The sequence below is a fragment of the Nilaparvata lugens genome, chromosome 10 (genome assembly GCF_014356525.2).
Source record: "Nilaparvata lugens isolate BPH chromosome 10, ASM1435652v1, whole genome shotgun sequence".
NCBI lineage: Eukaryota > Metazoa > Arthropoda > Insecta > Hemiptera > Delphacidae > Nilaparvata > Nilaparvata lugens.
In genome coordinates this window covers 29,767,930-29,791,631 of record NC_052513.1, presented here as the reverse complement: position 1 = coordinate 29,791,631, position 23,702 = coordinate 29,767,930, and the positions used below count along the sequence as shown (strand labels likewise).

The following is a 23,702-nucleotide window of genomic DNA, read 5'->3' as shown; positions in this document are numbered from 1 at the left end:
ACGTCTCAACTACTGAACTCATTTACCTACTTGAAATTTAGCATATAGATTCTTTATTTACGGAGGATGGTTATGGGCCTATTTTCAATTCTTCAAGATTCCATCACGCCAAGTTTTTAATTAGAACTTGCGGAGAACGGTTTACCTGCTAGTTGTAAATAATTCCCAATTTGACCATGTTCAAATGTTTTGACTGATTGATGAAATCGGATTCTAGAAAAATATTTTCATTCATATTATTTAAGACCTATAACAATCATTAATCTTTCCATCTAAACAACTTTTGCAACATAAATTAGATCACTCTATTATTCAACTATTGCACATCTTTTCAATGTTAATTTCTGGCAGAATATCTCTTTTAAGAATTGCACAAAATAAATAATAAGTCCAAATAATATCATAGAGGATTAAAACGAATGAATCATGAATACAAATATTTTATAAAATGTAAATGTTGAATACGGTAATGAATTTGATTAAATTGTCACTTTTTTAATAATAATATTCTTTGGCTGGATAATACCCACATAAGTGTTTCACTTGTGCGTGGGTAATGAGATGAGAAACAACCAAGCGCTTTGTGGGATTCGAAACCACGACTTTTCAGACAGCAGTTTTAAATAAGCATTTTTGTCATAGATGAATAAACATTCACAACTGTATATTAATCTTTAGAATTTGAATTTTAATCACATTTTTCTTGATATTTTAAAAATCTGAACGCGTCACATTCTATAAGAATTTCATTTCAAAACAATCAAAAATATTTATAATCTCTTAAAAGAACGACTTTACAACATTTTTAAAGCAAAATTGATTACTAAAACAAGTTCTTCATGTATGAAATTCGTATTTATAACCAAAACAACTCTGCATTTTTTTAAAATCTCAGGCTAGAGTCTAACAATATGATTATAATTCTTCTTCATCATTCTTACATACCCAAAATAGTTTCAATGCATAAAACATTCAGCTCAAAATCGTTCTTGAAAATCATTTACAAACAAACACGTCCCTAAATTAACATAAATAAATATGTTATAGGATGGTTAAATTTTTTGCAGGAAAATTATCTAATATCTCTTCTAAAATATATAATAATAATAGTTTAAGACACTCAAGTTTTACATAACTCGAGAGTGATAAAACACTCAAGAATTTGAAAATCTACAAGAAATTCCTATTCGATATAATTACTGATAATCGGCTTCGCTTGTAATAGAGTATTATATATTTATACTGGCTTATTTTCTTAATATTATGGTTGCGAGACAATATTGGAATATATTAAAACTCTCTAGTATTTCCTTATATAATTGAAATTACGGATATTATATACAAATTACTAATAGTTATAAATAATGAGTATAATACAATCTATTAAATATTTCAATATCATACAACGTAAAAATTATTGGTTGGCGATAATTTTATAACATTGAGGCTGTATTTTTAAATAACTCATTCAAAACTTCTATTCACTATACAACAAAATTTTCATCCTAATATTATTATAGTTGTGATTCTAATATATTAACACGCAACAAGTCCCTGGTTTCAGTATTGCTTTTCTGAATAAAAGATAAGTCGTAAAAACATTTTTTGTGACCACTCTAAAAGAGAAACAATGTAAATTTATATTGTATAATAAGAATTATTAAACTATGAAAAATGATCATTTTACTTAGAATATATTCCCCGTGAATAAAACGCCAAGGCACCTCTGATAGGTTATTACAACTAATTAGATTTCAGAAATATTTTTTTAAAGAATTGTAAATAGGCTAACAATAACAATTATTATGTAAATTTGAAAATATTGCAACATCAATTGCTTGGTGCATGATTATCTTGGCTGGACGAAGCAAGAGCAATAACAATAATAAGTTAGTTGATTTATTGAATCTTAGCTAATAATGCATCAGAAATGGAGCAGAAGTGGAGGAATCACTAGGATTTGAACAACAAAAATATTTTAAACACAAATCAGGCACAAGCAGGAAATTTACGAATATTAGGAACGATACATTAGGTTATGATAAAAAACATCTCAGATTTACACACCCCCCCCCCATATCCTAGTCATAGACCTAATTAAAATTTTTAATATTTTTTAACGACCTATTAAAAAAAATATTTTAAAATATGTTTATGATTATTATTTCTTAGAATTCAAAATATGTTTTGCATAAGTTATAAAAATCTTTGTAAAATGTTTTCCAATGAAAACACAAGAATAAAAAAAAAAAAAAAATCTCAGTAGCCCTATTACAAGTAGCCCTATACAGAAAAGAGATAAACACAAGAATGATTATTGAAACAGAAAATAAATATTAAAAAGCAAATATAAGCTAGATGTATTTTCAGTTATTATGAACTATTTACACTAATTACAGTATTAGAAAAATAATTTGCTAGAATTTAACTAGGAATAATCAGCTAACCTTTCATAGAAAGAGTAATGGCTTCAGACTAAATTAAAAATATACTGGATTGACCCGTGCAGCGTAAAATCACTTAATTTGTAAATCCACTATTAAAACATTGCGGCTTTCATGAAAATGCCATGATTTTACAATGACTATAACGATTTATAGATAAAAAACAGCATTTAATCAAGTAGTTCAATTAAAACATCATAAAATGACTTGGATGAAAACGAGTGTAAAAATAGTTGTGTATAGTATTGTAAAAACTCAACAGAAAAAGCTTCTGACAACTAAAGTTATTTTATGTTTTAATTTTTGTGAAAAATTGATGTGAACTGCGCCAATATAATGGCCACAATGACTGACATTAGTATTGCAAACATTTTCAATTAGTAAATAGATTTTGGAAGTTTTCAATTCAAGGAATTGGTAGTAAATGTACGGAATATACAGAACATTAGGTATTAGGAGATATGAATATTAGGAAATTGTTCAAGACTATCAAAGATTTGATAGAATCTTAGAATGTTTGAAAAAATTTACAAAACGATCATTGTTGATGTCTATGTGACAGAAAAGTACAATACCAAGTTATTATGTCATGCACTGGATGAAATGATAATTATGTTTTTGAAACGAACATATTTTTAAGTAATAAATTATTCGATAAATTAATGAGAATACGGAGTTACGAGATCGTTCCTGAATTAAATTACATTACTTTTTATAGCCCTGTACACGGCAGAAGAAGGCTGAAATTTTCCGATAACTTTCTTCCAGCTTTAGTGACAGTGATGTAAAATTTTTATGATTCATTCGTCAGGTAAGAGAAATCCAAGATCTACCGCAAAATAACGAAAAATACATAGTGTCATTTGTTTTTTTAGCAGGAGAGAATAAAAGTGAGACTTGAATTCACTACAAATTGTGTAGTGTGGCTAATTTCAACAATGGGAGAGAGTTGCTAATGAATTTTGTCAAGCGTAAACAATTTGCCAATATTTTCAACTGTTCAAATGAAATGGAATAATTACTTGGCAATTCAATTGAAAATGACTTCTTTTTTTAGTGGACAACTCTATAGATCCCCTACTTACTAGCTCATTGACCAGTTTCCCCTATTAGATATGAACCAAGACATGCGCCACCAGTTCGTTGCGATCGGAGAAGTGCATGTGACACATCTCACACTCAAACAACCGTTCCCCCAAACACTCTGCTGCCAGCTCCGGGTCATTCTCAGTGTTCTCCTCTTCGACTCCATTAGTTTCAACGGGAGACTCCTCCTCTACAGGGGGAGGTGTCAGAGGCGCCGTTTTCGGAGCGACAGCTTTTTCCCGCGGCGACTTGGTGGCTTTTTTCGCTGAGGCGACGGCGGAGGAACGTTTTGCGGACAGTTTCCGTTTACGTCCGCCACGACGGGGAGATTGGACACACGGTGCAGCTTTGACGATGTCGAGGGGCGGAATATGACCGTCACGCAGTCCCCGCTGCCATTTCAGTTCGTCGCTGTGACGAACAATGTGTTCGCTCAGTTCGTCGCGTCTCATGCCGTCCAGCCTACACACGGGACACTGTCCGCCGTTATCCATTGGCAACCTGACCACGTGCACGGCACGTATATGTTCTCTCAACACAACCTTCTGGTTGTAGCACTTGTGGCAAAGTGGACACTCGTGAGGCCGTTCACCGGTATGTATCCTCTCGTGCTTTTTCAACGTGCCACCGTCCCTGAACGATTTACTACAATAGCCACAATGGTACGGTCTCTCCCCCGAATGTATCCTACCGTGAATCGTGAAACCCTGCCTACTGGAGAACCTCTTATCGCAGTCGGCACAAAAGTACTGCCCACTCTGTCCGCTATGTAGTCGCATATGTTCGGTGAGGCCTTGTTTGCTGGTGAAGCTCTTACCGCATTTGTCGCAGCTGAACGGTGCATTACTTGGATGCACTTTTAGTCGATGCTCGTCCAGCCGTTGCACCGTGCTAAACTGCAGGTTGCACATCTCGCAGCAATGCAGTTTCTGCCGATGCACCCACATGTGCCTGTAATCACACACATCTCAAATTACTAATTGCACAAAGTTAAAGAAACCAAGGAGACAGTTTTTCCTTGTTTGAGCACAAAATTGGAAACTTTTTTCCTGAGTCTTAATTTCTGACAAATAGATAGCCCAAATCACTACTCGCAAGTATTTATATATTTCAATATTTCATGTATTTGAAATGTCATTTAAGGTTTTGATGTGATTTGAACTAAATATTTATTGATGTAAGTCCATTTCTGAGAAATAGATAGCCCAAATCACTACTCGCCAGTATTTATATATAACAATATTTTCATGAATCTGAATGTTAGTAAAGTTTCTGATTTGGAATATTACTTTATTTGTGTACTATGTAACATCCGTCCACTACTTGTGAGTCAAGTGGAAAAGAGGGTTCTTATTGCCTCAACTTCATCCACAACACTTGCATTCTGTAAAGTGTATAAACGAATAAATGTAAGATTGTCCTGTAATCTGCGGTGCAGGAATTGTATTGTTATATTATAGCTACAATCTCCATATGCTACTGAACAAGTAATTGAGTTCTATTGTCTTCACAGGTACATAATTATATTTTATATATACCTAATCTAGATTACTTAGTAACAACAACCCACAGCAATATAGTAGTGGTCCAGCAGTCGTAGAGTGAACATCGTTTTCATTGTTAGTCGTAGTCTTTAGTTCAGTCAGCAAAATTTTGCGTGAGTGTACAAAATTTTCGTTAGTGAAATAGTATTCGTTAGTGATTCGTGAAACTGGGTCGGAACGGTGATTTCGATATGAAATGGGATCACTAGAAAAACTATCACAATTTTTAGCATCGGAGTTTGAAGAAAGTGAAAATATAAATGATTCAGGACAAATGGAGTCGAGTGATAAATATAATGACTTGAGAAATTACAATTATCTTTCAAGGTGTGGGGCTCAAAACTATTTGAGAAGAGAAAAATATCTAAGGCCGACGAGTATTTTCTGGAGCTGTGTTTTGAATTGAAAATCATGGCACGAAAAACCAGTGAGAGCAGTGAAGTGGCAGCTGACAAAACGAGGATAGATGTGAGACTCAGCAATATTGAGGAAAAAATTGAGAAGCTAACATCAAACTTCTCAATTCCAACACCAATCCAGAATAAGCCAACCTACGCCGAAACGGTTCAACTACCCAAGAAGAAGGAAGAAAGGAAGCCAGGAGTAACTGCCGAGAAGATGAGTGAACAGAGGAGCAGACCAATACCCAAGGAAAAAACCGTTTTGATTAAACCGAAGAACATCCAGGGCTGAGACAGAAATAAGTGACAACCTGAAAAAAATGTGAAAAAAAACTGTTTCCAATGAGAACTCATTGAAAATAAAAAAGCGATCAATGTGCGGGGTGGGGGAGTGCTTCTAGTGATGGACTCTAGTGTGGACAAAAATAAAATTTTTGGTGAGTCTACAACTAAGAAATGTTGAATTTGAGGTAAGTGAGCCACAAAAATACGATCTAAATTAGTAATTTATAATCTCCCTGCCGAGCTGAGTAAGGAAGAATTAGTCAACGAAGTTTATAATAGGAATCTGCAAGATTCAATGCAGATCGAGCAATTCAAAAATTCATTCAAGCCAATTTTCAAGATTGGTCCAAAAGACAAAAATCAGGTTAATTGGGTGGTGGAATGTGTAGCAGATATGAGGAGCAGACTCAAAAATATGAGGAAAGTATAATTATATAGATTGGTGTTGGAGCGTAGTTAAGGACTACTTATCGGTTAGTAGATGCTTCCGCTGCCAACCATTTAATCATATTGGCCGTCACTGTAATCACCAATGCAGCCACACATGCAGCCACTGTGCGCAAACTGGTCATCAAATCAACGCATGTCCAAATAAAAACAAAAAAGAAGTATGTGCTAATTGCAAAAAAAAAAACAAAAAAATCCAGCAAACCACAAAGTTAGTGACAAAAGCTGTCCAGAATATGAAAAAGCATTAAGGAAACTAGTTGAAAAGACCGACTATGGGTATTAAAAACTTTTTTCATAATACCGTGCAACGCTTCAGTAAACAAAAAGTTTCTATTGTAGCACAAAATAATATGAATAATACCTCTAGTAGAAATATATGTGAGATGCTTAACAAATTGAAAAATTTTAACATGACTGTAAAAACCCCAAAAAGTAGAACTAATCTGTTTATAATTATGGAGAATATGTAGATTTAGTTATTTCTTTTGCATGCAAGGAAGGCAACAGCATGCTGTTATCCAAGGGGCTCTCAAATTTTTTAAAATGCTCGAAAATTGATCTGAATGAATGGCAACAACTTACTAACACTGAAGCAGAGTATATAAAAGTTTTCTCTGGAAAATCTAATTGTCAAATATTCATTATAGAAACAAGCGAACAAGCTCATCAGAGATTCTTTAATACACTTGCTCTTCTGAACAGTTGTAATTTAGTTAATTACCCCTTAATAGTAGGAATTGATATTTTCAACAATGCAATCCAAGATATAGGCTACCGGCAATAAGTATGTTGAGTTCTGTATTGGAGAATGAAGCCCTACGTTTTGTATTTTACAATCAAGGAATTAGAAATATCAATTAACGTACTTGGAAATACCAAGTCAATATAATGCTAATGCTACAGAGTATCCTGCTGGATTTTTCGAGGGTGTGTCAAAGTACGAAAGATATGTTAATACAATGATAGACCTTCGTAACCTCCTTGAAAAGGCTGATGCCTAAAATGCTAAAATCTACAAGCAGAATCTCAATGGTATATGTCATGACGTGACAAGTAGAGCAATTGATGGAGTAAAAAGAAAAGATATGAACATATTTGATAATGAAATGAAAAAAATTCTATTAAAAACAAACACTCTATACCGAATGGGATACAGTCTAGAAGAAGGAGGCAAATATGTTGAATTCTTAGAAGAGGAGAATAAGTTCAAAACAGCTGAAAAATACATATTAGTCACTAGAGACAGAGCTTATACTAGATGGCGAGCTAATAAGTAGAATTAATAAAATTCACATCAACAAGCCCATATTCCCACAAATCAATTGGATAGAAGGAGTGCCTGGTTGTGGAAAATCTACATATATAATACGAAAGCACTCTCCAGGAAAAGTTTTAGTTGTAACTCAAACTAGAGCAAGCATAAAGGATATAAGACATTCAGTCTCAGCACAATACGCCAGTCATAACACACCTATCCAGCTTAGAACAGACTACAGGACATCATGACATCATATTATATTATTAATAATACAGGCAAGAAATATGAAAAAGTATACATTGATGAGGGGCTAATGATGCATGCGGGTTACATTGGCTTTATTGCAGAATTAAGTGGAGCAATGGAAATAATAGTTGTGGGTGACCCTAACCAGATTTCATATATAGAGAGATCACAAGTAGTTACCAAGTGGAACAAAATCTCAGATTTCTGTGAGCCGGAAGAATATATAACAGTAACTAAGCGGTGTCCAGTGGATGTCTGTTTTGTGTTCAAGTGGAGCAATGGAAATAATAGTTGTGGGTGACCCTAACCAGATTTCATATATAGAGAGATCACAAGTAGTTACCAAGTGGAACAAAATCTCAGATTTCTGTGAGCCGGAAGAATATATAACAGTAACTAAGCGGTGTCCAGTGGATGTCTGTTTTGTACTTTATACTCAGGAATCAGCACAAAGAACGTCCAAGTAAGATCAATACTTCCAACATTCAAAAACGGCGAAACTCATCAGCTGAAGGAAGATACTCTAATCCTTACATTTACACAAAAGGAGAAGAAAATTCTCACTGATGGCATGAATAAATTTAAGTCCCAAAGAATTAACACAATTCACGAGGCGCAGGGGCTCACATCAAAGGATGTAGTGTTAGTGAGGATTGACACAAGAGACAATAAAATTTATAACAGTGTATCACACGCTATTGTCGCAATATCCAGGCATACAACAGAAAGCTTCAGATATCTCACAACAGGCTACAATGATACAGTACAGGATATTATTGATAGAGTCAAGGACAGGACAGAAAAAGAGCTTATGGTATGGAACAGAAAAAACTTAGAAGGAGAAGCCAATATTAAACATTGTAAAATTGATGAATAATCTGGTAGAAGAGCTTGACTTAGAAGGTATTACAACTCTGGAGCCTAAGTATGTGTTTGATTGCTTGAAGCAATTCAACCTGAGAATAATTAGTTTCAATATCAGAAGTTACAACAAGAATGTTGACGAGTTCCTGATCCAATTAGAGGACTTACAGTGTGACTTTGATGTAATTTTATTAACAGAATGCTGGATTTCTTGCAATACAACTCCTCGCATAGTAAGTAACTATAATCTACATGCAACAGAGAAGAATAATCTAAAGAATGATGGAGTAATTGTATACGTTAAAACTTATATTAACGTTGAAGTTGAGGAAGCAGAAATTCGACACGCCAACTGTTTGAATCTCCGCCTCGAAACTTAAGGAAGTATATTTGTCATTACTGCAATATATAGGTCACCTTCCAACCCAGATTTGACGGAATTCATCAACGGTATGAGACATCTGCTCGAGGGATCAAGTCAATATTCCCATGTAGTTGTAGGGGACTTCAATATTAACACCATAGAACCAAATAAGCATCGTCAACTGGAGGATTATGAGAGCTTACTAAGTGAATTTGGTTTTGCTCACTGTATTAAACAGCCTACTCGTGTCAATGACAATATATTTTTTTTATTCTTTTTTATTGCATCCCAAACATCCGAATAATCAGACTGAGGATAAGTCAAAAAAGAGCAGCCTAGGGGAGGTTCTCAACACATATCATAATCACATTGATAAAATACTGTAATTATACAATAGTCACATGAAATATTAATATATATATATATAATATATATATATATATATATATTATATATATATATATATATATATATATATATATATATATAGCACTTAACAGAAAAAACTTCTAAGTTTTATAATATAAAATATATAAACAGGATACACACGACACGGATAGATTAAAAACACTTAAAAACTTACATTTAAACGAAAATTTTCGGGGAGCTGGGTCCCCTTTGTCAATCAGTGGTGAGATTTGAACATTCTAACGGTCGTGACCACAGAGACGCGGTAGAGGCGTTGTGCAGACCATAGAGCACAGACAAACGGAGGTACACTGATTGAAGGAGCACTATGGGATCAGTTGGTGGGCCATGATGGGTTATTTCAAGCGGGAGATTTCAAATTTGAGTGGGTTATGGATAAGGAAAGGTGTAGATTATGAATTGATAGAAAAGAGGAGATTTAAAATTAGAAATCCGAAATGAAGTAGAATAAAATTAGAAAATGGAATTATAGAATTGAATTGGAATTAAATTTATTTTTATTTCTATTTTAATTTTTATTTTTATTGGACATTTATTTCAATTTAATTGGACAGTTGGTGTAGAGTTGAGACTTATGGTACTATTGCTGTCTGTTAAGACCAGGACTGGAAGCAGCTACAAGCACCCAAATAAAAGCCAATTCTTTTGTCTTGACATCTATGGAGGGGGCTGTGGGAGGGAGAGTGGCAAGGACTTTGACTTTGAAGCATTGGTCAAAGTTCTTGTTGTGCTCAGAGCCATGGGTGGGGATGGGTAGGGATGTATTATTTTTAAAGGAAGCCCTGTGATTGTTGATCCGGAGGTTTAGGGCAGTGGTGGTTTCACCTATGTAGAAGGCAGGACAGGACAGAAGTTGCAGGGAAGGAGGTAGATGCAATTTTTGGAGATGCAATTACTAGATTGGTGGATTTGATGGGTGTAGTTGGTGATAGGACTGGTAAAGGAACTGGAAGGATCAGTGATAAGGCAGGTTTTACAGCGGGAGCGTTTGCAGGGTAGGGTACCAGGTGGAGTTGGGATTTCATCAGAGGTGAGTGATTGGTTTTTATTAAAAATTCTTTTGAGGTTGGGAGGCTGCATGTAAATGAGGGTGGGTGGTTGCTGGAAAAGGTGTTTGGTAGAGGGATTGGAGGAGACGACATGGAACAGATCTTTAAGGACAGGCTTGAGGTTTTCGATTCCAGGGAAGTAGGTAGTGCAGAGCTTTGGAGTTTGTGGGATTTGGGTATTTTTTGTGGTTGGATTAGTGTCTGTTTGGAGGAGATTTGTTTCTGTAACAACCTTTCAGGATAGTTACATTTCAGGAGGGATTGGTGTTACAGAAACAAATATAAATAAAAATATAAGATATAAATCAAGAAGAGTATAGGGCCAATATACTCTTCTTGATTTATATAAATCCTCTATGCAGTATGGAAATTGGAGGAAATATCACCACCTTTGCCGATGACACAGTTCTTTTGTTTTCGAGGCCAACGTGGAAAATAACATAGAATAAGGCTGAAATGGGACTAGAGAAAATCTCGCATTGGCTCAATCAGAATCTGCTCACCCTAAACTATGAGAAAACCAACTTTCTAAGCAATACAGCATGGACAGCCTACAGAAAATCTCTTGACAGTCAACCTTTCCAACAGTAGGCTACTGCATTCACTATCCACAGATAACAGACAATAAAATATCTTGGAGTTATAGTGGATTCTTTTCTACGGTGGGACCATCATATAGATAACCTCTGCAAGAAGCTGAGAAAGGCCATTTACAAGTTTAAAATGCTGAGAACATTGATTGATGAGAAGTACCTAAAGATGGTCTACTATGTCTTAGTTCAATCTCTGCTTACATATGGGATTGTAGGATGGGGGGGGGGACAAACTACGTGCACCTTGACCCCCTCTTAAAAGTGCAAAAACTAATAGGCTAATGAAGATCATCAAGCAGAGGCAACCTCGTTATCCGTCAGACCCGCTCTACAATGAGTTTGGTGTGATGGATATAAGACAGCTCTACTCCTTGGATATAATTTGCAGACTACACAAGAACCTCGAAAGCTTTCAACAAAGGAACCACAATCATAACACAAGAAACAGAAACCTTCTTATTACGACCGTGGCTAGGAAGGCAATATATCAACGACACTTCAACCACCTATAGTGAGGTCCACATTATAATGGCAGTATATGATTGACAATACTGTTGCTGTCATTTTCTATCATACAACAAAACAGATAGCACTATCTCTCTCGTTTTGACTGTACAAAACTGAACAAAAAATTCTCAGCCGCCATTTTTTTCTTCATTCTATCAAAATACTTGAGTACACAAGTCGTATAATTGATTTAAAATCTATTTTTGAAACATTACCGTAAGAGAAACACAAATTAAAATACCTGAAATGAGTTAGCCTACCCGTATAGGTTAGACCCACTCGTACTTCAATAAATACGGTAACATTGAAAAGTTATTTCAAAATTAATCCATTGAAATTACTTATTTTTAAAAAGGATATCTATTTTCCTATTATTTTAAAAAGAAATTGGAATAGAATTCCTACCAAATAACTCAATTTCTTTTGTTTTGAAATTCAGATCGGTGTATCACAGCTTTTTAAATTAGCCGCCATTTCAGGTTTGTATAAAAATAAAAATCTGATCTCAGTCATGGAAGCAAATTTTTGAATCAAATTATGAAAAAATATATTTTCTTGATTAATTTGACATTAAATTGATTATTTTTTCAAGGAAATGATAATTATTATTGAATTAAATTTAATGGGATGAATTGAGTAACATCTGTGTACAGTCAGTGGAAAAATGGAGAGAATTGGCAACGTTTTTCTCCTATCTTTCTTCACTGCCATTATAACGTGGACCTGACTATAGCACCAAAACTCCACAATCTACTTCTGCACAAATCAAGTCAATAGAAAACCCAAGAAGATTCAAAACTGCCGCTAAGAAGTGGATTATTTCAACTGGAAGACATCATATAGAAAACATAATCTCAAACAATATGTGAGCTCACTTACCCAACGTATTTGCAGTTTGCACCCCCACCCAGAATCTATTACTACTACTAACACCTACTCTAGTAGGTTAGTAGTTGAGTAGGTTAATTTCCAATAGAATTAAATTCCATATTTTTTCATAAGCCTATTGTATTGTAGATATTTTGTACTTTTTATGTTTTAATTGCTTGATTGTATTTTTTTTAAGGAAATAAATTTATATATTTTTATTATTATTACCCTATTATTATTATATAAGTGTCCGTATAATATAAAAGTACCTATGAAGTACAGAGTAATAGTACTTTACGTCACAAGTCCGGTAACGATAATTTACCGCATAAGTATGATTGTTTCTGCCCGAAACGTAGTTGATGGCAGAATTATCACACGAATGCGGTAAATACGTTACCGTACAAGTTACGTACAATATTTTTTGTAATATTTATCTGAGAAAGAATAATATTGCTGAGAAACAGAAACCATTACCATCTTATGCTCGAGTTACTGCATTTTATAAACATGACCTAGCCCGTAGCGCCTAGTTCATAACAGACAGACCCATCGAGCTCAAATAAAATAATAAAGGCCTATATTATAAGATTTCAGATGAGTTCTTAAATTATTTGAGTTATTATATTAACATAGGACTATATTAACTATAGAACTAGGAAACATACTCGACTGTATGCTGTAATGAAAATCACATGTTTTCTTGTTCTGCAAACAGCTGTTTACCGGCTTGATTTAATGCATGGAAAACAGCTGCAATTGAGTAAGTATGACAAAAAAATTTATAAGGTGTTTCAAAAAGGAGTTTACATAATTATCAAAAGACTTCAATAATCATAACAAAATATATAGAGCTGTATTTAGTGTTGTTAGCGCTTTGTGGGCTTGCCACTCATACACTCTTACCCGGCCAACACAGAGTGATAATCGACAATGATCGGCTTAGCGTAGCAGTGACATTTGGAACGTAAACGCCATATTCCTATAACATGAGATATCTTCTTATTATATATTTTCTCTATGGCTATGATGACTATTTTTGTATTATATTATTGTGAAGAATATGAAGTATTCATCAAATGATTCTTTCGGATTAGTCAGGAACCATTGTCACCCCTGTGCTATTGACAAAAGTCAGCACGTTTTATTATGGATTGTAAGCGATCTGAGTGAGTCAGTAAAGACATAGGATTAAAAATTTCCAGCTCGCCAAGAATGACAAAATTATTCAATATTAATAGGTACTTCAATATTAATAGGTGATAACTCAATTAATTAATGGCTAGCAGATAACCCGTGCTTTGTACTGAGGGAAATTTCATGTTGTAAAATGCGATCTCCTGGTGTCCAGGAAACAAAATAGAAAATAATTATCATTATATTGCTAAAATTAACGTGCTGACCAACCTGAAAACCTTCTGCCTGGTCTTGAAGCGCTTCTTACAGATGTGACACTCGTGGTTGCCACCACTGCCCCCTCCTGGGAGCGGATCATTATTGCTCATCTCCTGCTTGACAGCAGCGTCGGAATCCAAGTACTTGATGTCACAGGCGCCTTCGTCGTCGGCCGTCTGCAGTGCCATGAGCGCCCTCTCGCACAGGGGCGCGTGCCTCCTCAACGCCGCCACGTCCTTGAACTCGTTGTGACAAGTCTGGCACTGCAGGCCCGGCTCGTAGTTGTCGTTGTGGATGCGCACATGGTTGGCTAGCGCCTTTTCCCTGGCAAAGCCCCGGTTGCAGATGGGACACACGTGAGGCTTGGCCCGTTCACCACCTGCCCCGTCGCAAACTTCAATCTTGATTTGGTTGGCTTTCAACACCACTCCCCCCTCTTCCTCGCCAACACTTTTCACCTGCTGTTTTTTCACCAACTTCTCCAAACACTCGTCATAGTTATCATTGTGTATACGTACATGATTGAACAACGCTTTCTCCCTAGCAAACGATCGTTGACAATACGGACACGAATACGGTTTGAACTTGTTGTTCTCCAAACTGTCATTCTCCTTGTTAGTCGAACTAGTTTCACCATACTCAACAGGCAACGGTTCAGCCACAATCAACTCCTGTAGGGTGCTACTGTTGTCACAAACTTCCTCCACAGTACCCACACATTCCTCCACTGTCCCCAAAACCGGTTGGGTATCAGAGTTGGGACCGATGGGTGCCCACTCTTCAAATGCTACTACATTATCGGGGAAAAAATGTTTAGTTTCTTCATCCTCCCCAACATCACAAGGGTTCAAAACTTTTAGGGTCTCAAACGAAGGTATCTCTTCAGGGTGGATATCGTCGGTGACTAGTTTAGTTTCGTCCTTACCCACCACATCTTCACATAAATTATCAGACACTAATCTATGGGTCATAATTACATTTTTAGTCAGGTGTACACGTGAGTGGTTTTTGAGGCTGGATTTCTTGTGGAAAGACATAGAGCACAGATGACATTCGTAGGGTTTTTCGACAGGCATATGAATCTTTCTGTGTTCGACCAACATTTCATCGTACTTGAACTGTTGTTCGCAAATGTCGCAGATATGCGGACGTTCAAATATTTCCTCCACAAATGAGTTCACATCGGGTACTATACACTCTTCGATTGTCACCGCTCCCACTATAGTATAGTCGTCTTCCTGTTTAATGTGGTAGGCTGGTTGAACTCCAATGTCGTAAGAACCAAGTTGTCCCAGTGCTTCCACGGCCACACTGTGAAAACAAAAACAAAAAAATGTTAATGATAAAAACAAATAATCATAGAATGATTGAGAATGAAAAAACATGAGTATAATAGCTATTAATACCATCCAATTCCCAAAGTTTGATATGAATATTGTATTTATTTGTTTTATCAAGTTCTATATAGTATATTAAGTAATGGTGTTGTTTCAAAGAGTTTGTAATAGGCTTATAAACTGCGTAGATTTCATTTCAAAAACACCTAATTACAAGGACAATTGTGTACAGAAATAGTAAACGTCATTATTGTCCTTGTGTGCAGGAGGCTTGATAATCAAGAAGAAATCAGGATTCCTATTAGCGTTATGGTTGTTATAAAAGGGTAGATTACTAAATTTTAGTTAAAAAAGTGTTAGGCCTATAATAGTTTGGCTGGTTAAAAAAAACAATTCATATTTCAAAATACTTTAAGCTTAAAAGCCATCAAACTTAGTTTACAAAATATGTAGGCTACTTATGTTGTTAATTAACGGCAACCTTGTATCTCGATCCCTTCTATGATTCTGACGTGTACATGGGGGTCTTATGTCCAACTTAAGGACTTGACATAAAATAAATAAATAGAACCTTTCACCTTTAGATTAATACCTATTATTGATCAATATAACAATTATTACAATTGCACACAAGCTTTCTATAGCACACGAATTCTAAATTGTTCAGAATTTTCATAGCAATGACTCAAAGGAGAAGTAGCTCAACTCAGAAAGAATCAAGAAGTTAGATTAAAAGAAACAACAGACGATTTGGTGTCACGCCCAGGTTAATAAAACCATTTCAACGTAGCATATTTTAGAAAGATGAAATAATGTCTGAATTGTACATTAGGTTTTTGAAATACAATTAGGTCTACATTAGTGCTTCTATCTTGTGCCAATGAATAACCTTTAAAATCGATAGTTAAGTACAATATAGGTAGGTAACTCAGTTGCTGAGCATCAACTATTTTTTCTTAAAAATTACTACAAAATTAGAATTTTTAAAGGGATAAATGATAGAAGATTATTACTACTATTTTATTTTTATTAAATAAAGTACAAGGAAGGCTATACAAACAAAAAGTTATTTTGCTTATATAAACATAACCTATTACATTATAATTAAAGAAATACTTACTTTTCATCATCGTTAACCACCCCATTTTCTAATTCAACTTTCACTGTGGTTAGAAAATTGTCGTTCAAAATATTGTTGTCGTCGCAATCAATAAAACTACTGTGGGCCATTTTAGATTTTGTTACCGGCCCTATTCTCAACTTACCTAATGTTATTACCTAGCTTTACCATTAATCAATGATATACGTAATATTTCTACGTACTACTAAGTAGAATTGGATAATAATTGAACCTAAATGCCTAAATTTACAACACAAATTTAGAAAATTTGAGGACATTTCCAAGAACTCGACGTTCCAATAATCTGGCACCAAAACATACAACACTCCATTTTGTATTTCAGTTTCCACTGCTGCACTAATCATCACTCAACCCGATCATAATTGAAAATATGACCAGTGGATAACATGAGGCATGAAATAACTGAATGAGTTCTAAACATTATTTCGAAACTGAATTGATATTTCAAGTAAGATATACTTACTTAGTCGAAGAAATATTTGAGTTTCACATGGAGCTCCACTTTTGTATCTTGTCTGTATGGAACTCAAGTAAAACGAATGATTCTACGTTAAGTAGTTTGACCATATTAGAAAATTCACGAAGAGAGTATGTACATACAGAGCTACGTGTGAGCATTCTATCAACTAAATCTATTGACAGTCACGCTTTTGATTGGAGAGTTTTATCACATTCGCTCGATTCAAATACGCTATTATAATCTCTTATCCCACATCCCAATTAATATTTTATTGCATTGCGAATTTGGAACTCATCACCTCTTAGTCTATTGTAAACATATTTTGAACATATGATGAGTTTATTATCCTATTATATTAAGCGAGCATTTTCTGTATATTTATATCTGGTTATTTATGTTCAATGGATTTCCAAAACGGCTAAAACGATTTTCACGAAATTTGGAACATAGTAGGTTTATGATATAAAAACTCGATTGCACTAGGTTTCATCCTTGGGAAAACTCGCTGAATGACATTAAAAGGTTAATTTATCCTTGGCTGAAACAACTGAGACTTTCGTCGTCTGTGGATAGTAAAAAGTGAGCGAGTGATTCTGTGGAAAATCAAAATATCACATCCCCGAAATTCATAAGCTGACGTACAGCCAGCTGTATAGTATATTTCGCACCTAGAGCAGAAAATGAGATTTTTCCAGCTCGAAATCGGTTTTCAAGTCCGAGGCCGTAGGCCGAGGACTAGAAAAGATTGAGAGCTAGAAAAACATTTATGCCCGTGGTGCGAACGATATTTTTCGCCACACTACAGGTATTGCTGACAAAATAAATAAAAAATACAAAATAAAGAATACTCGTTAAGCTATCGTACCTATCTCTTGATTTTAGTGGTAGAAGATTTGCAGTCAGTATTTCAGATTCTTTTAAAATTTCACTTGGAATACCACAGTCATCTTCAAGCATTTTTGAAAATTCGGAATGCACTAATCAACAATAAATAATTGAATAAAACTGGTTGCGAAGCGAATTAGTTTTATTCGAAACTGGAACTGGAATCATGGCTACTTCAGCTGATGATGAAAGTGGCCACTCGCCCGATCTAGCGGATGACTTATTAACTACTTCCATGAGCGGCTGGAAAGAGACAACTTTCTGGCCTAGCCCGGAAAAGAAACCCTTTTCTGACGTCGTCTGCAAACAAGGTCTTTCAGATCTACGTAGGGACTGGAAAACAGCTGCTTTCTGTGCAGTGTGGCGAAAAAATATAAACACGATCATTTTAGAGAATTGTGTTCTGTTTATCAATGAATAAAAATAACGAGAGAAGCTCGGTGTCCCGATATTTAACATTTCAAAAGCGAAATTTAAATTGGTTATATATCAATAAAGATCATTTTGATTCAAAATCCTTAAGTGGGCCATTCATCATCAGACAGTTTGCTCCAACTACCTACTTACCATAGTTTCCACCTCTCACGCTCCGGCTACAGTCTGAGAGATATTATGACTTTTAGAATGCTGTTAGGTAGTGAGAGTGATTAGTGAAAAAAATATTATTGGGCCTCTCTGTCTTTGAGTGAGAGGCATGTTAAAAGTAATATCTCTTGAATTTTAGTTCCCACTCATGTTCCAAATCAAACCTGAATAGACGGCTGACCTTGCGTGGTCGGCCAAGTCAGTTGAACAGTGCACCAGACTTCCAACAGCATTAACCACTTCCACAAAAACCCATTCACGTTCCGACGTAGGATTGAAGGACCTCATGTTGGACAAAATATCGGATAGTGAATGGCCCGCTTAATAAAGCTTATAACATAAATTTTTCTTCTCTCAAACTTCTTGTGGACTTCTTCCAGAGCTTCTTGCAGACCACCTATTGGGAACTACTGATCTAGATGGACGTGTAGAAAATCTATTTCAATTTTATTATATGATTTATTGGATCTGACTTCCAATTACCGCTAATTTAAAAATATTTTCTGTAACTCAGTTGAATATAACATTTTATGAAATTAGTAGAATTGATGGTGATGTTGTGAAATCTCTCCATAATAAGAAAACAAAGATATTGTCAAATTCACTAAAAATGTTTAGTGAAATTTGACAATATCTTTGTTTTCTCATTTTTTAGTGAAATTTGACAATATCTTTGTTTTCTCATTTTTTAGTGAAATTTGACAATATCTTTGTTTTCTTATTTTATGAAATATTTGACCATGATTAAGTGCTAATCAAAGATGTAATCTTATTTACTTCTCTGATTGATTCTAATCGATTACATTTAAATAGCATTCAATCACAGTAAATATATTACATAAATGCTACATAAGACATAACACAGCATTTTTCAATAGTTCAGTGATACCTAATTTTCTGGAGTTTAAAACCATAAACTCAACACTCAACAAGCTAATATTAAAATAAGAGTGGGACTTATCCGTAATTTTAATTATTTTTGTTTGAATGTATCAATTAGGCCTAATCATGTACATAATATAGCAAATTCAGATCAACTTGAGAAAAAATATATAAAGAAAAGAATAGTTTTATACATGTATGGGATAGGACATACGGTACACAGATGCATCATGTTTGAACTATGGTACTGAACTGATTAACTTGAAATTTTGCATAGATTCTGAATTTACCGAGGATGGACATAGGGCTATTTTTATTGATATTAATCAATTAATTCTAATTCAATAAATAAAACACATTTATTTAATTTGTGATTCAAATTTTACGTAAGTATAAAAGCTCAAGAGGGTTGTCTCCAAGTGACTCTATTTGTTGGTAGCGAGCGCGGTTCTTGAATCAAAGGTTGTGGGTTCAAGACCTTAAGACCTATCAAACTTACTTTTTTTGCTGGAAATTTCCAACTCTTATAAATATTATCCACGAATTTTGAACAACATAATAATTACTATAATTTGTTTTGTATCTTCGACATGAAGCGATCACATTTTACAAAGAGAAGCCTTTTGCTGATGTCACAACATTTATGATGAGCATGAGAGTGTACACACATGTTCAACACGCCTGTCCTGTTGTTGGTGGCCACACTTAGCCGGATGCACTGCACTGTCTAATGAGGTGAGTTATTGGCAGCAGAATAAACTTTCCCCATGAGTGGCTATGCATTTTTTAAAAAGCGCAAAATAAACTCAGTGTAAAACGCTCGCACGTTGTTGCCCATCACCAATTGTTTTTAGATTTAATACTAAGTAAAACTCTTTTGTCTGGATTTGGTAATATTTTCAGTTTGAAAAGTTAGATCAGGGGCTCAGTTCAACTTTGTAAGCTGTAGACTACGGGTCGTCTGGACTCACAGAGAGCGATCTGAAATCAGTCTCGGGGCCGAGTCACACACACGAGGCATTTTCTGTTGGCTTGACAGGAAAGGAAGCTCTCAGATTGGCTGATAGTGTTGGCGTATCGAGTGCCGTCCATTTCTGCTCAGCCAAATGAAGTACTTCCTTTCTTGTTATGCCAACTGAAAAATGTTTTTTAGATACCTATGCCTTCAGGATGATCTTAGATATCCATATCTATATTCATCATCATCATTATGTTGTGGCACTACAACCCGATAGTCGAGTTTTGGCCTGCTCTACAATCAGTCTCCACTCTCTCTATCCAGTAAAGTCGTCTTCCATCGTCGTATTCCCAGCTCTTTAAAGTCCTTTTCATCCAGTCATCTGAGTTTAGTTCATCCCACTTTCCTTTTTCCTTGTACTGTGCAGTACAGTACATTCTTTGGTGCCCTTGCCGGATCCATTCTCTGGACATGTTCTGCACATCTTATTTCCTTAGCCTATTTAATGACACCAATAATGTCAGGTTCCCTGAAAATGGCATAGAGTTCCTGGTTGTATCTTCTTCTATAACCATATTCTTCTCTTACTGGTCCCAGTTTTCTACGTAGAATTTTTCTATCAAATGCGGCTAAAACTCTGTAATCCTCTCTTGTGTTCGTCCAGGTTTCGCTACCATACGTCAAATCTGGCCGAATTTTTGTTTTATATATTTGAAGTTTTGCCTTCCTGGATAGAAGTCTTGATCGTAGGACCCTGGAGACTCCAAAAATGCTCTATTTCCCAGGGAGATCCTTCTCTTAATTTCTATATTGGTGTCATTACTGGAGGAAATCAGGGAGACTTGATAAACGAATTCGTCTACTTTTTCAAAAACATAGTCATTCACTATAAAATCTCCTGCATTTGTTCTCCGAGGTGCCACATCTATATTGAAAGTTCAAAATGTATCTTACTGTGAAACTTGTAAAAAAATTTGGTCTAAAAAGTAATTCTCTATTAATGACTTATTCAAAGTAGGGGTGATAAATTATACATAATACTGTATTATTTTCTAAATCTGAATGTCATGAAAGATGAATTTTAATACTCCAGCTTCACTGAAGAAGATGTCTCTATAAGATTTTCATCAAAATTTTAGACTAGTAATAGTAACTTATAAATAACTTATGGACTTTACAACTTTTAATAATAGTATTTCTAATGAAAAATGTACTGTACAATTCGATTTTCAAATCGCTTTGAATTCCTAACTCATTGCCAAAGGAAAATAGTATAGGCTTAGTTACCTAAACAAATTCCCAACTTTTCAAATCTAACTGAAACCTCTCTTCAACCCTCACGATTTTATCCTAGCCTAAAACTAAAACTTGAACAACCTTAATTGAAGTCTAAACCTATCCTTTGAAACCTAACCCAAACCAAAAGCTAGAATTCTAACCTATCAAACCTGAACTATAATCAACCTTAGGCATTAAGGCCTGGACACACAGAGATCGATTCCTTAGGAGAATAGATGAATATAATCAATTCAGCCCATTAGCATATTGATAACAGTCATAGACTAAATGAACATCTACAAAACTTGAAGAAGAGTCTACATTGGTATATTGGATTCAAGTTTCTGTTCTTCTAAACTTGAGTTCAAATTTGCTAAATACATTTGTTTTAAGCAAAACTTGAAGTCAAGTAAATTTGAAAAATGTAAACGCTCCTCAAGGGTGGTCACTAATGGCAGGAAAAGTGTGTTGAGCATATGCGTACACACATGATTGGCTTAAATCTGTGTCAAATTGTATTCTAAATCAAGATAACATAAAATTAAATATGAAAAGTGAAGAAGCCTATTTGAAAAAAAACAATCATTATACAAATTTAATAATATTAATTTTTTATTGAATACAAAAACTATTAATACTCTATTATAAAATAATGCTTCAGCGCTTCTTATAGGAAAATACTTAAATCTACAAAAATTATACCACTCAGCTCTTATAGCTTTCTTTAATAATATAAGCCTATAACTACTTAAATAATAAGGTAAAGCTTTGGTAGCATTTTCAATGAAAATAGAAATCAAGTATCTTACTCCCAAGTTGAGAACGCTCTTTAAAATAGAGATCTAGATTTGAAAGAAAATAACAAATTGAATAGGTAATTCGAGCCATTTATTGCAGTTTCTATATTTTATAGGAAAAACATCCAACAAGTATTCATCGAGTCACCGAGTAATATTAATTGTCTTATAATATCAATTGTGTAATATCAATAGCCTAAATAATTCAACAGTAGAAGAGTACCTAATTAATGTGATGCTCACTTGACGTGCCTAACATGGTTAACATTTTCATGAAATACCGGAAAATTAACAACTTAAAATTCCAATTTTTAAACGGAACAAAGTAGCCAATCGAAACAAAATGAGAAAATTACCTTCTCTTCATATACTATGAGAGTAAATATCAGCGTATGGCTTTAATTTCAAGTATTTTACTTGAACATTGAGAAGAAAGATTACCTAAGCATCACAGTCATTATCTTATGTAACAATCAGCCTGTTCAAATTATTTCAACTCTCTTAAAAAAAAAACAAAATCATAAAAATATTCTTTCTTTACATCAGTAATCATTAAAATAAATTAAACAATACTTTACTGAACAATGAAGAGTTTATCGTTTCTTCACATTCTTCAATTATTAATGAACACAACATACAGTACGGTAGGCCTATTTTGATTCCAAAAAATTTCTAACAGTCGGTGCGCTTATAGTAAGTATTCTAGTGTGAAGAATTCAAACTTTCTCCATCCAAAGTTTTTAACACTTTCTAGAAAAAAATAAACTATACCGGTTTTATAGACGTTTTAAACTAATTATAGCAGACTTTTGTTTTTTCGATCAACTAATAGGGTTGACAATCCGGCTGGTGATTCTTCCAATCATCTCTCTGGAAAATTAAAAAGAAATAACTTGAACATAATAAAAGTCATCAAGTACTATTTTTATTTTATCAGATTACAACTAGTTTCAACTCATTCGAGCCATTTTCAAGAGTAGGCTATCTTTTCAGATTGACATTTGAAAATTGCTCTGATGAATTGAAACTACTTATGATTTGATAAAATAAGAAAGTGTAAGGTACATTTAAACATTATGCCCAAAGTTGATGACAAGATGATAAAAATATTAGTTCATCAAATAAGAGTATAATTTTTTGACATAAATGATTGCAAAACTTACAGAAATATGTTTATTGGGATCTTTTCACACCTATGACAGAAGTAAAATTTATTTACGGAATTAGGTAATAGTCAATTGTGCATCTAGGAACCAAAGTGCAACTTTTTCTACCTGATGGAGACTACAGTTGCTCCATGGATATCATATTACTGAAATTTGATATTTAGAATGTGTAATTGTTATATTAATTGACTTTACCTTCATATAACGTTTGTCCATTATCTTGATTTCACCTTCATTAGATATATATTTTGTTCTCACCAAGAGTACTGGTGCATTTCTAATTCCATACTACAAAGCACGGTAGAATCGTGAGTGTTGTGAGCATAGACATAAGATTTATAGAGATGATGTTTGACAGTGACGCTTCAAGTTACAAGTTCGAATGAATGGAGCGGCGAAGGTCACTTAAAGACATGCATAAGGCATTC

At 34.5% G+C, this 23,702-nt stretch overlaps 2 protein-coding genes across 4 annotated transcripts in view; both read right to left on the bottom strand.

Moving 5' to 3' along the window:
- Positions 1-857: 857 nt before the first annotated feature.
- Positions 858-16,579, bottom strand: LOC111056359 (zinc finger protein 271). Its single transcript, XM_022343724.2, has 3 exons — positions 16,243-16,579; positions 13,798-15,096; positions 858-4,481 (listed from the first exon to the last, which is right to left on the bottom strand). The coding sequence occupies exons 1-3, from the start codon at positions 16,350-16,352 to the stop codon at positions 3,554-3,556; spliced, it is 2,337 nt and encodes a 778-aa protein (XP_022199416.2). The 5' UTR covers positions 16,353-16,579; the 3' UTR covers positions 858-3,553.
- A 5,598-nt stretch (positions 16,580-22,177) lies between these two features.
- The window catches only part of LOC111056368, a 52,346-nt gene continuing 50,821 nt past the window's right edge, over positions 22,178-23,702 (bottom strand). For all 3 annotated transcript variants that reach the window (XM_022343741.2, XM_022343734.2, XM_022343749.2), the window contains one exon: positions 22,178-22,978. In XM_022343741.2, coding sequence (XP_022199433.2) covers positions 22,934-22,978 — 45 coding nt within the window. In that variant the 3' untranslated portion in view covers positions 22,178-22,933. The remainder of the gene's footprint in view (positions 22,979-23,702) is intronic.